The sequence below is a fragment of the Tupaia chinensis genome, unplaced genomic scaffold (genome assembly GCF_000334495.1).
Source record: "Tupaia chinensis unplaced genomic scaffold, TupChi_1.0 Scaffold000144_1, whole genome shotgun sequence".
NCBI lineage: Eukaryota > Metazoa > Chordata > Mammalia > Scandentia > Tupaiidae > Tupaia > Tupaia belangeri.
In genome coordinates this window covers 2170692-2184280 of record NW_006159614.1, presented here as the reverse complement: position 1 = coordinate 2184280, position 13589 = coordinate 2170692, and the positions used below count along the sequence as shown (strand labels likewise).

At 43.0% G+C, this 13589-nt stretch overlaps 1 protein-coding gene across 1 annotated transcript in view; it reads right to left on the bottom strand.

The window, feature by feature from the left end:
- The window catches only part of UNC5D (unc-5 netrin receptor D), a 274310-nt gene that overhangs the window by 85672 nt on the left and 175049 nt on the right, over positions 1–13589 (bottom strand). Inside the window, exon 11 of the mRNA XM_027770563.1 lies at positions 12705–12737. Coding sequence (XP_027626364.1) covers positions 12705–12737 — 33 coding nt within the window. The remainder of the gene's footprint in view (positions 1–12704; positions 12738–13589) is intronic.

The window sequence follows — 13589 nt, the reverse complement described above, 5'->3', positions numbered from 1 at the left end:
CCAGGCCAATCTGCCCTGCTGCATGAAGTCACTCACTATACCAGCTGGTATCATCAAAAAAATGGATGCCATATGGGGACCAGCAGTTAGTGTAATGGCTATGTCACTGAACTCCCAGGTAGTTGACCGTGGTTCAAGTCCTGGACCTGGTGGCTTAAACTCAAGCCAGGCGCATGTGCCTGTGTGCCCAAGATCCCGAGAGGAGAATGGAGAAGGGACTGCAGTGTGGCCATCCCCCTTGGGGGGTGAATTCTTGCTTTCTGTCTCTCTTTTTCTCTGGCAAGCACACGTGCCCTATGGCAAAAACCTGTCCAAAAAAAAAAAAGAAAAAGGATGCTGGTGTAAAAACCGCTCCAAAAAAAAAAAAAAAAAAAAGGATGCCATGCAACCTCACCTGGGCCCTCCCTGCAGCTCAGCAATCACCTTATTCATGTTCTATGGATGGATGATGTTTCTCATCAAAACAGCTGCTCTGACACTGGTTCCTTTACGAGACCCCTACTTCTCACTGCCCTCTTTCTTATCGAGAAACTAGGGGCAGTCTATGTGAGCTTGCCTGCCACCCCCACACACATAAGGAGTCATCTGTTCCTCACAGTTTCCCTTTCCTTTATTCTGTTCCCTGAAAGGCTTTTCCTCTTCTGTGCCAGGCCAGCTCTGATCCAGCCCTTCCCTGCCTCCACAGGGACCTGGCCTCATTCGTTATTCTCTTTTGCTCTCATATCTTCGGATTTTCCCTGCACACCTGAGCTCTGCCCTCTGCCCACAAACACAGTCTAGTCTCTAATCACCCCCAAACCCTTCCTTCGAGTTACTCTATGCTGAACTCCAAGATGCTGTCTTCCACACAGCTACTGAATTCTCAGCTCTTTGTTTCAAAGAACGTTACGCATTTTTAAACATTGAACATTTCTTATTACATGTTCCATGATCTCCCCAATCGGTTAACCCCTGTCACTGTTAAATAAGTAACAGAAGCATTACATGCACAAGATCAGAAAACGTTTTAAGAAAGATAAAAAATTGCATGATGCAAAGCTATTCCCCTACCTCTTCTCTAAATTTACGAGACCCCTACTTCTCACTGCCCTCTTTCTTATCGAGAAACTAGGGGCAGTCTATGCGAGCTTGCCTGCCACCCCCACACACATAAGGAGTCATCTGTTCCTCACAGTTTCCCTTTCCTTTATTCTGTTCCCTGAAAGGCTTTTCCTCTTCTGTGCCAGGCCAGCTCTGATCCAGCCCTTCCCTGCCTCCACAGGGACCTGGCCTCATTCGTTATTCTCTTTTGCTCTCATATCTTCGGATTTTCCCTGCACACCTGAGCTCTGCCCTCTGCCACAAACACAGTCTAGTCTCTAATCACCCCCAAACCCTTCCTTCGAGTTACTCTATGCTGAACTCCAAGATGCTGTCTTCCACACAGCTACTGAATTCTCAGCTCTTTGTTTCAAAGAACGTTACGCATTTTTAAACATTGAACATTTCTTATTACATGTTCCATGATCTCCCCAATCGGTTAACCCCTGTCACTGTTAAATAAGTAACAGAAGCATTACATGCACAAGATCAGAAAACGTTTTAAGAAAGATAAAAAATTGCATGATGCAAAGCTATTCCCCTACCTCTTCTCTAAAAGAAACCACTCGATATTGTGTGAGTCCTTGCAGAGAAAAAATAAAGAAAAGTGTCAACTTCTTTCCTTCACATTTTTATCTCTATAAAAGTGCCCACATTATACTTCCTTTCCTATTCTCCTTTTCTTCTCTTTTCTTTTTAAGGTCTGATACCTGGCAGCACATTCCTTTCAGAGCATCCGTGCTTCCTCCCTTCCTTTTTATGGTTGCTCATTGGCAGGCTGTATGATAATTTATTTAACTAGTTCTCTACTGCTGCATTCTTTCATTGTCTCCTTCTCCTTTAAAGTCTGTCCTTGCCCAAACCACTGTTTCCTCTTGAAAGTCGTCTGCAACTACATCAACAGGGATCTTCTTTGTCATGTTCTTAGATACTGCTCTGCAGAAATAGGCAAGAATGCCACCCTTCCTTCGAGGGAAGAAAAAATCCCTTAAATTTGATTCCCCTAGAACCAGTCAGTCAATGGTTCACATCACTGGATTTCCACATGGCTGACTGTGTTTTGAGTCCCAGACTCAGTTGCTTGAAACTCATGCTGGGCATGTGTGCATGCATGCCCCAGATCCCAAGAGGAGAATGGAGGAGAAGGGATTGCAGCACGCCTATCCCCTGGAGGGTAATTTCTCACTTTCTACCTCTCTATCTCTTTGATAAGCACACACATACTATAGCAAAAATCTCTCTACAATTTTTTTTTAATTCCACTAATTCTCTGATCTGCTCTTTATTTGGGTTTAATAAATGCCCTTCACTCAACTATTGGGTTGTTGGAAAATTCACGGTGCATTTTTGCATAGAAAACCAGAAAAATACATTATGACTTTCCTGATGACACAATAGTTTCAAACGCAGGTTTTAAAATGTGAAGTAGCTGGCCTCTTCCCTTTCTTTCCTCTCAGCTCATTGAATAATCCCATATAGACAGTGCTGACTATCCCTTCAACCCTGGACTCTTGGCTTGCATCTCCTGCCTCGACTTCTCTTTGATTATCTGATCTCACAGTTCTCTCCTTCATGCTGTACAAAACCCCCTGTGTCTTGTGCTAACAGCTCAAATTCGCCATCTCATCTGTGGATACATCATCCTTACCACCACAGATATTTTCTTCTCCTGAGTCCACTTTTTCTGGTATGACTCCACCACTGACAGTTTTGAGATCAAAGAGTTATCTTTGATTCTGTTCCTATGACTTCCTCCCCTAACCACTCACGCACTTACTGCTCACATCTGCAGGGACGCTCTCATCTCAGGAGGCCTCCCAGAAGACACCACATTGCAGTCTGCTCCCAGCCTTTGCTCACTCAGAACCATTTTCCTCGTGGACTCCTCTCCTCTGAAACTGACCTGAAACTGCTCCTGTCTCTGGTCCCTTTCAGTCTCTCCAGCCAGGGCTGGGTCCACTTACAGGCATGTTTATCTTCTGCTCCAGACACTTGCTCTGCCCCACCTTCAATCCCAAGTCCTTTTATGTACCCACTTCTCCTCTGTGGAGACCTTACTCTCTGACCAAACTGACTACAATTGTTTTCCCCGGTAGACCTCATACTTCTACAAATGTTTACTTTTGGCTCAGACTTTTACTCTTCTAATATCTGCTTCTGATTCTGGCTATCCTTCCAAAGTTTGCAGGTAAAGGTCATTTGTGTTAAAAATAAGTCTTCATAATACATTTGCAGACATATTCTAGGTTCTCTTTTTAGTAAGGTTGCCAGATTAAACAAACACAAATCTAAGAAACAGAGTGAAATCTAAATTTCAGATCAACAATGAATAATTTTAGCACAAGTATCTCCCGTGCAATATCTGGGATATATTGATAGCAAAATTTTATTTGTTATTTATCAGAAATTCGGGCTTAATTAAGTCTTGTATTTTATCTGGTGATTCCAGATTTGAACAGGGCCTTTGTCCATAAGATTAGGAGGCAAGTTGAAATAGGGGTAGAGTACAAAAAGCAGGGTTTGAATTCAAGTCCTTGAGAAATCTACTGCAAGTTGTTTAATTTCCCATTCTGAAAGCTAGAATATCTATTAATTTATATCTATGAAACAAAAGTCATAGATATAAACTATATGAATTCTGAATTACAAAAGAATATGGGGAGTGTGGGTTCACATTTTTTAACAAGTGCCCCAGGTTATTCTGATACTGAAGAAGAGCCTGGTCTCTCCCTATTCTCTGTGGCTATGCTTGGTCCTAATATACTTTATGAACAAAATCCCATTGTGTCCATTAAGAGTCAGCAGGATGATTGCAAATGGCAGTAAAAAAGGGCTTACACTTATGACATGATAAAAATGAGATAAAAAATGGAAAAGGATAAGAAAATTACCTATGTTGCACACCTATATGGGTTGAATTGATTCACAGTAGGGATGATTCTGAAGGACAAAGCAAATCATGCAATTTGGGCAAAGTGCTGTATTTATGTAATTGAAAATAATCGGCAGGAGACAAAGAAAATGATGGACAAAATAAGGGGAAAAATGTTTAAGACAGTGGTCAGAAGATCAGCATGAATGCAAATAGCCTAAGTGTTAGCTTAGAAGAGCCTGGAAATCTGTTGAGAATATAAAAGTATGGTCCAAAATCAGGCAGTTCTGGGGGGAGGGTTCAGATCCAATTCGAGCCTAAAGGAGAACATCCAGTTTCTCAGTCTAGACTCATCTCTTCCAAGGAGTTCCCTCCCGGGTGAAGATCATAAAGGACAGGGTCAACATTAGTCCACTACAGACGAAACCAGTGTACTTTGGGGACTGACAGAGGATGGAAGTTTCTTCAGGAAAGGGAAGAGCCATTTAATTTTCAGTCACTAAGGAAACATGCAGGCCATTCTTCAGTGGAAATGATGTTAAGATGTAGATATTTTAGACTTGTCCTAGTGTCCAGCACAGAGTAGACACTTACTAAATTTTTTTCCCCTGGAGAATGGGTGGGGAGGGCTCAAGATAAAAGTGTTCAAAAGACACAGAAATGGGGACCAGCAGTTAGAGTAATGGCTATGTTGCTGGACTCCCATGTAGTCGACTGTGGTTCGAGTCCCAGGCCTGGTGACTTAAACTCATGCCAGGTGTGTGTGTGTGCGTGCCCAAGATCCCGAGAGGAGAAGGAAGGAGAAGGGATTGTGGCATGGCCACCCAACCTTGGGGTGCCATTTCTAGCTTTCTGTGTCTCTGTCTCTCTCTGTCTTTCTGGCAAACGCACCCACCCTCTAGCAAAAACCTCTCCAAAAAAAATAAGACACAGAAATGCATGTGGACAGGGTGAATGGGCTGTGGAATGGCACACCACAACTGAGTGAAGAAAAAAGAGAAACATTGCTCATCCATACATCACTCAAAATTTTAGAAAGAAAAGAAAAGAAAACATTGCAGAGCAAGAATCAAAGGTCCACATCATAATGTAGTGTTCTTTGTTGAAAACTATGAATGTGATATTATCCTGATTTGACAAAAGTGCACTCATGTTTTAAAACGTCATGGACGAGAGGTGGCATAGTGGTTAGGGCACTGGAGTCCCACTTGAACACAGTTCGAGTCCTGGCTCGGGTGGCTTGAAACTTACACCAGGTGCACATGCGTGTGTGCCCCAAATCCCGAGAAGACAATGGAGGAAAAGGGACTGCAATGTGGCCATCCCCCAGTGAGTGACTTCTTGTTTTCTGTTTCTCTGTCCCTTCATCGAGAGCACATGCCCTATAGCAAAAATATCTCACAAAACAAGTCCATACTATAACCAACGAAGATATATATATCAATGAAATGTTAATGAGAAATTATAAAACATAATAAGTTGTTTCCTGTTGGACAGAAGGACAATAGCAAAATGTGAAACTCTGCAAAGCTGACCCACAGGGAAGACATCAGGTTTATATCTAGACACCTCTGTGAGAACTCCAGGCACCTGTCTTCCCATGAGCTGGGGTTGTTGGAGGCTAGGGCTAGACTGTGGCATCAAGACTGTTTGGGTGCTGTCTTTTTCTGTCTCTCTTACTCAGAGAAGAAATAAACTTTAAATAATGTTTCTTAATTTTTTCTTTTCTTGAATTACTTATTATCCTCTAACTTGAATTTAAATTGTGAGGAAGACAGTTATTTTTCTTCATGTTTCACAGAGCTGAGACTGTAGAAGACAACTGTCCTGTAAATATTAATTACATGAATAAGTAAAATTCACTACATAGTTTTGATTTTTTACCTTCACAGTAAAAAATCCAATAATGACTTAGCAGGAAGACTTAGGACCACAACTCAATAAATATCTATTAAACAGGTACTCTATACCGGGCTCTGTGGTAAATGAAACGGGCATAATGATGAAAAAGAACATACCGTAGACCAAATGGCAGAAACTGTCTCTCAGTGGGAATCCAGAGGATCAGAGGAAGGCCATGAAAATGTGCTACAGAAACAGGGGAATGACTTGCTATCAGGGCAAGTTCTAGGACAACTAACTCAGACTCAGGGATGATGACAAAGGCCTTATATGAGTGACACCTGAACTGAAAGCTGAGTGGCATAAATTAAGCAGGTTAAGGGTTGGGTGCAGAAATAACAGACCCTAGAAAGCACCAAATGCTAAATGACACTCAATGCTCTGGACTTCATCTTTCTTAAAATTTGCTTACATGCAATCACTGTACAGCTTTACAGTGCATAGCAGGTTTTTCCCAGCATGAATACAGTGCATATTAGTCAAGTCAAAGACATTACCATGTATTGGGTCATTGGAAAAGTCCCAGAAATTTTTGCATAGCAAACCATGGAACAATATGTCATGACTTTTCCAATGACCCACTACATTACCATCAAAAGATAACTTCTCATTTTTGTGTCTATTAAATGTTTTGTTTGTTTTTTTCACGATCCCCTAACTGCCATCCTTGACCTTCAGTTTAAGAAGAGTGCTAAGTTGTTGAGGAGGTATAAACAGAAGGTGATGTGATTACAATCTTTGTTTCATAAAGATCAGATAAATTGATGTAGGACTAGACTGGACTTGGGGAGGCAACTGTGGATATCCTAGTAGGAATAACAATGGCTAGAATTTGTCGTCTTTTCTTCTGGAACACTGTTTTTTTATTTTATTAATTTTTTTGAGAAGTTTTTGCTATAGGGCACATGCGCTCACCGGAAAGACAAGAGACAGAGAGACAGAGAGACAAAAAGTGAGAAATCTCTCCCTGGGGGGATTGCCATGCCTCAATCCCTTCTCCGCTATTCTCCTCTCAGGATCTTGGGCATGCACACACACGTGCCCAGCGTGAGTTTAAGCCACCGGGTCCAGGACTCAAACTGTGGTCAACTACATGGGAGTCCAGCGACATAGCCATTACTGACTGCTGGTCCATGTTTTTTATATTTTAATTTAGCTTTTTCTCTTCTTATCCTGGCTGCTACTGACTCCTGATCTCTTATCTAATGTTGCTGTTTTTCAGGGCTCAGTCCTCAGCACTTTTCCCTTTGCTATTCACTCTCATAATCTGGTGATCTCACCCAAGCTAATGACCTTAAATATCTGGACACTGACAAGTTCCAAATTTATGTTACCAGCCAGCACAGTCCTCTGACTTCGAGACTCATACATTCAATTGCCTACTCAACCTTTCCACATCGATGTTTAAGGAGTATCTCAGACTGGGCATCTATAACATTGTACTCCTGGTTTTCCCTCCAGATTCGCTATACCTCAGATCTGTAATGGCAATTCCATCCTTCCAGTCTGCACAGTCAAAAGTTTAGAATCTGAGGCCAGCAGGTGACGTGGTGGTCAAGGATGCTGGACTCCCACATGGCTGACTGTTGTTCAAGTCCCGGACCTGGCGGTTTGCTCTCTCACTTTCACTTTCTCTTTCTCTCACTCTATCCTTCTCTGGTCAAATAAAATAAATAAATAAATAAATAAATAAATAAATAAATAAATAAATAAATAAAAATAAGTAAAGTTAAATAAAATAATTCTTTAAAAATATTAGGATCACCCATACATCTCCTATTTTATGCCCAATCCATTAACAAATCCTTTCAACTCTGCCTTCAAACGATACACAGAATATAAGCTACCTTACAGTTCTTACTGCTGTGAATTTGTTCCAAGCCTCAGTCATCTTGGACCTACAATATTGGTATTATGATAGCTCATTGCGATAGATCTCTTTGCTTCTTCTCTGGTTCTCTATAGGTTTACTCTCAACACAGCAGTTAGGTTTATCCTTGAAAATATGAGGTCAGGTCGCTTAATAACAACTCCTAATGGTGCCCCATCTCCCCCAGAGTAAAGACCAAGGTCCTTATCCTGGCAGTAACATTCAGGGAAGCATCCTTCTCTGGTCAAATAAAATAAATAAATAAATAAATAAATAAATAAATAAATAAATAAATAAATAAAAATAAGTAAAGTTAAATAAAATAATTCTTTAAAAATATTAGGATCACCCATACATCTCCTATTTTATGCCCAATCCATTAACAAATCCTTTCAACTCTGCCTTCAAACGATACACAGAATATAAGCTACCTTACAGTTCTTACTGCTGTGAATTTGTTCCAAGCCTCAGTCATCTTGGACCTACAATATTGGTATTATGATAGCTCATTGCGATAGATCTCTTTGCTTCTTCTCTGGTTCTCTATAGGTTTACTCTCAACACAGCAGTTAGGTTTATCCTTGAAAATATGAGGTCAGGTCGCTTAATAACAACTCCTAATGGTGCCCCATCTCCCCCAGAGTAAAGACCAAGGTCCTTATCCTGGCAGTAACATTCAGGGAAGCTTCCCTCCCTCGCCCTCTCCTCTGATCATCGTGTCTCCTGTCTTCCTCTTGCTACTCTGCTCCAGACATCTTGGTCTCTTTAAGAACCCTCAGAGAGTTCAAACAATCTCCTACCTCATATGTGTGCACCTTGTGGTTCCCTTTCTCATCCCCCAGATATCCAGAATGTTTATTTCCTTATTTTATTCCAGGTCTCTTCTCAAATGTAATTTTTTCACAGAGATCTCTGAATTCTTTACACTCTGAAAGAGCCACTGCCCATCCAACATTGCTTTATTTTGTTCTATAACACTCAAGACCCTCTCCATAGCATTCGGCACTGCATATTATTTGGTTGGTTTATTTATTTCTATCTCTCCTGCCTAAGATTGTGAGCTTTTCAGAACTAGCAAGGACGTGTTTTGTTCAGTGCCGATTCCCACCACCCAGACCAGCTCCCAACACTGGGTGAGCACTTGGTAAATAGCCATTGAATGAAGAGAACAGGGTTTGAGCCATGTGAGGAAGGAGAGCCCCAAGGAACCTGAGAGCTGTTTAGCTGGGAGGACAGGCAGATCATGGTGAGGTACTGGGTGCTCAGCGGGGCTCCAGGAGGCTGTCCAGCTGTCTGACCTCGACCTCGGAGAGGTCTTCACAGCATGGTCTTCACTGAGATGAACATGGTCAGAAGAGCCATGGATTCAGGGCAGTGACAGAGAAGGTTAAATGCAATTTTGAAGAAGCCAAGATTGAGATTATTGGTTAAACTGAGATTAAGGTTGCTAATTAGATTCATGAGGAGTTGTCATCTCTCCCAGGTACAAAACTACGTAGAAAGGAGCTGAGGAGTGAACAGGCACTGCCGACCTGCTTGCAGGGAAAGCTAAAGAGTCTTCACTGCTATGGTGAGCTCACCAAGCACGTCACCACTCAGAGGCTCACAGCCCTTCAGACAACCATTCTCCAAGCCTCCAAGGAGCTTCATTGTCTGAACACAACCACTTTTCAGTCTGACTCTGGGGGTGCGTGTTTGCCATTCAGAACCTACGATATTTTACTGCACCTCCTGACATTGTTACACAACATTTATTGAAAGCACATTTGATGGTAATGAAGTTTCTATTAACTATGATTAAATCTCATAAAGCACCTGAAGATAATTTAAGATGTGCAGAAGCAGAAAATGAAACATTCGGTTTAGTACATTAGGAAACGTAATTGATTAAATTATCTCATTTACAATAAGTGCTTTCATGAGCTATGCAGTGCACATATTTTTCCCAGTTTGTCACTATGATTTGCCAACAGATATCTTAAGACTTCACTTTCTTTTACACCTCCCCTCAACTCAATGCTAGCTCCTCTGCCCGCCTGCTGGTGGAAGCCGGCGTGCAAGGCTCAGAGTGAAGTTTCCTAACCACCAGGCCTTGCGCAGGGTCACGTGTGCAGCTATATATAGGAACAGGTTGTTTCTCAATTATCTTCATAATTGACTTTGATTTTGCATCAGTGATGACTCATGTCGTCTTAGACTAAGCCCCTCTCTGAACCATTGCAGCCTGAATCTGTCTAGTGCATTCTAACCGTGCAGCTTCCAGAACCCGACTGGATTCCTCCGGGAGCCTTTTGCAATCACATTGATTCTGCTAAGGTTTTATTTTTAGGGAACTCACAAATTAAAACAGTTTAAGCAATTCTGTTGCAGTATCCAGCAATTAAGCGTGGTGCTCAGGAGCGAGAACCCCAAGCAAAAACTAATTCAGGAGTCCCTAAGGACTAGAAATAGCTTCTGTGGTGGTTATGGCTGGAAGTACAGATGTAACCAAATTAGAATGGCACAGGACTCACACACTAAGCATGAAATTAATTTTAAAAACACACACATGGATTTCTAAGTAACCCTCATGTTGGCGGCCACACAGACCCACGAGTTCACCTGTTCTGCAGAGCAGAACCGGCGGATGGTGTGCACCATGTGACCTGGAGGAGGGCAAGAGCCCCCTGCCTGCAGCTGCCATCTGAGGGTCCTGATGCAGGTGTGGGCCAAATGTCCTAAGGCCTGTTTTTCTCTTTAAATGTGTACATGTGCACACACGCAATGCTCATGCTTGCGCATGGGCACGTGCACATACATTCACAGGTCCGCACCTCCACATTAACATCTAACAGACATGACGTCAGAGGGCTGCTACCTGAGAACTGAGGGTTGCACGCAGCAGGGAACCGTCAGCAAGGATTCCATTGTTTGAGGAGATTCTCGGCCTGGCATAGCAGCCCCTTTCCATCCTCTGCCTGCCTGAGGCCTCACAAGAGAGTAGGGACCAACACTGGTTCTTCCTCCACATCTCCTGACACCCCCCCATCCCCCCAAGGGCCTACCTATTTCTAGCTACCCTCATAGGGTCTTAATTCTTTCAAAACAGCTAATAAAGACTGTTACTCTCCCAAGCTCTTTGAGTTTGAATACCCGAGGATTTTAAAGAAGAGTCCTTCATTTTATCCTAAAATGAGAAGCAGCTTTCATGAGCTTCACGAGTCAAGCTGGCCGGGTAGGTGCTGAGTTTCTGTGGATGAGAGCTGACCAGCGACTGCCCCAGTGCCCGGAGGTTCCCCAGTAGGCTTCACACATTTCTGAGTGCATGGGGATAACGATAACGAGGGGGGATGTCTGACATGAGGATTCCAAGGGCTTCCCACCTGGGGTCCTAATTCCTACGTTCTGTTCTGAAGGAGGACACCTTTAACAAGGACCCCACCAAGTCAAGAATCTGATGCATGTGGTCTCTGGTCCATCTTCTGAGAAACAGTTTTAAGCTTATTTATTTTCCCTTTTTTAAAAAGTTTTTTTCTTTCTTTTTTTTTTTTTAATTGCTAGAGGTCATATGCACTTGCTAGACAGGACAGCAAGAGGAGGGAGAAATCACCCCCAGGGTGTGGGCGTGCTGTAATCCTATCTCCTCCATTTCTTTATCCTGTTGGGAATTTGGGCACATATGCACATGCGCCAGGTGGGTTTTTGAGGGCGCTAGAGGCAAGATTCCAATCACATCAGTGATGTGGGATCTGCCTTCCTTAACCATTAGGTTGGCCTGAGATGGTTCTCTAAGTCGGTGGTTCTCAGCTTGAGCTACACATTGAAACCACCTGTTAGAGCTTTGAGAACTTGGGACTCCTGGTCCTAGTGCGTGGTGCAACAGTAGCAGCAAGGTTCTGCAGTGGTGGAAGACATCTGGAGAACTAGGGTTGGGCTCCCTGGTCAACCGTGCACACCAGGCTGTATGTCTTTGACCTGGGCGAGCCAGGAAGGCCAGAGGAGGATTGTGGTGTGAGATCCTATTGGAGATGCTTGCCTCTCTCTTGCTCACTCTCTCTCTCATGAAAATTAGTATTAAGAAAATAAAATTGAGATTCCCTGGGTTCTAATTCCCATCTCTACCACATACATGCCAAATTCTAATCTCATTGTTGCAGCTTGGGCATTGAGACTTTGAAAAACACTTCCTGGTGGGGACTAGCCACTGGTGTAATGGTTACATCACTGGACTCCCACATGGCTGACCACAGTTCGAGTCCCAGACTTGGTGGCTTAAAACACACTGGGTACGTGTCTATGTGTGCCCAAGATCCTGAGAGGAGAATGGAGGAGAAGGGATTGTGGACTGGCCATCTCCCTGGGAGGTGATTTCTCGCTTTCTGTCTCTGTCCCTCCAGCAAGGGCACACACCCTATAGCAAAAATCTCTCTTAAAAACACTAAAAAAAAAAAAAAAAACAACAAACTCACTAAAAAAAAAAAAAAAAAAAAAAAAAAAAAAAAAAAAGACTGGCCCACGTGCAGGAGTTCTAGCCAGCACCAAGTTCATCCACCCTGTCACCATGGATCCATGGATTCCACAGGTCTGCCATCTCTGGCATGCCCAACCCTAGGACAGGAGCCTGTCACCAGGCTTTGGCCCAAGGCCACTCTCATGAAAGCGTGTACTGACAAATATCAATTCAGATGCTACAAATTTCTTCAGATATAAGAATTCTAGATGGCATTTGTAAAAAAAAAAAAAAAAGGAAAAAAAAAACCTTACAGGCAGAAAGAATGAAGAGAGATTTACTTTTTTACTCTAAGAGTGAGGAGGGGTATGTATTTCTTTTATTTCTTTTCAATTTAAACTCCTGATCTAAGACTCCACCTTCCAGGAGGGGAACCTGGAAAGCCCAGACCTTTCTGAGGGGCTTCAGTTTTCCTGGGCTCCTAGACAAATACCACAGTAAGGCAGCAAGTCGGAGAATAAATTATATTCACAAGAGGAAAAATAACTTACTTTGGGGTTTTATTTCATGAAGAGGTTTTTTATCTAAAAGAAAGAAAGAGAAAAAGAAAGTTGCATTGAATTAATTTACATGGAGCAGACACATTTCTCGTACCACTTTATATACCTCTACGAATGAAACATTTTCTCCATTTTCGCAGACAATATGGATTAGGAGGTCTATATTTTTCTTTATCATTCTAACATTTTATTTTTCTCCCCTGAAATATTTTCCTAGGATGATCACTTCACTCTTTAGAAATTTATTTTCCTCTGGTTTGCTGGCATCGCTCTCTGCGGCGTTCGCTTGATTCTTATCAGTGTGATGAGCGCAGGGAGTTTGCAGCCTGCGCTTTCTATGTTCAGCCCGAAGCCTGCTCAGGTGAGAATGCCATTTCACTATAAATGACAACAGAAAAATGAACCAGTGAATCAATATTTAAAGGGATTCTGAACTGGTTTGCAGCAATCATGGCACTGACACCAAGATCCAAACTCGGCCTGCTTGTCCATTCTCATGGGAAGGGGTGCAGTTCTGAGTGTGCTAGCTTTGTTTCTCATCTCCATTGTCTGCCAAAGTCTGCCACCTCTCTCCATGGAGAAGGTGTCACCGCATAGGCACCGTGTGACAGCGCTTTTGCGGGCAAAGAGGACAGACAGCAGGGCCCTGAGAACCTGGGCTCCACGACTCTCTGATTCATTCTCCTTCTCCTTCCCCTCCTCCCTGTCCATCCCCTGTCACCAACCACCCCAACATTGCGAGTCCCCTTGAGACCTGGTGCCTGTGTCTTGCTTCGTTCATACCACAGCCCCTCTGCTCCCCTCCCCCTGCCTGCTCCCACCTCGGGCCCACACAAGCTCCTCAGTGTGGAAACCTGAGGTAGGGGAGGCAGCCTC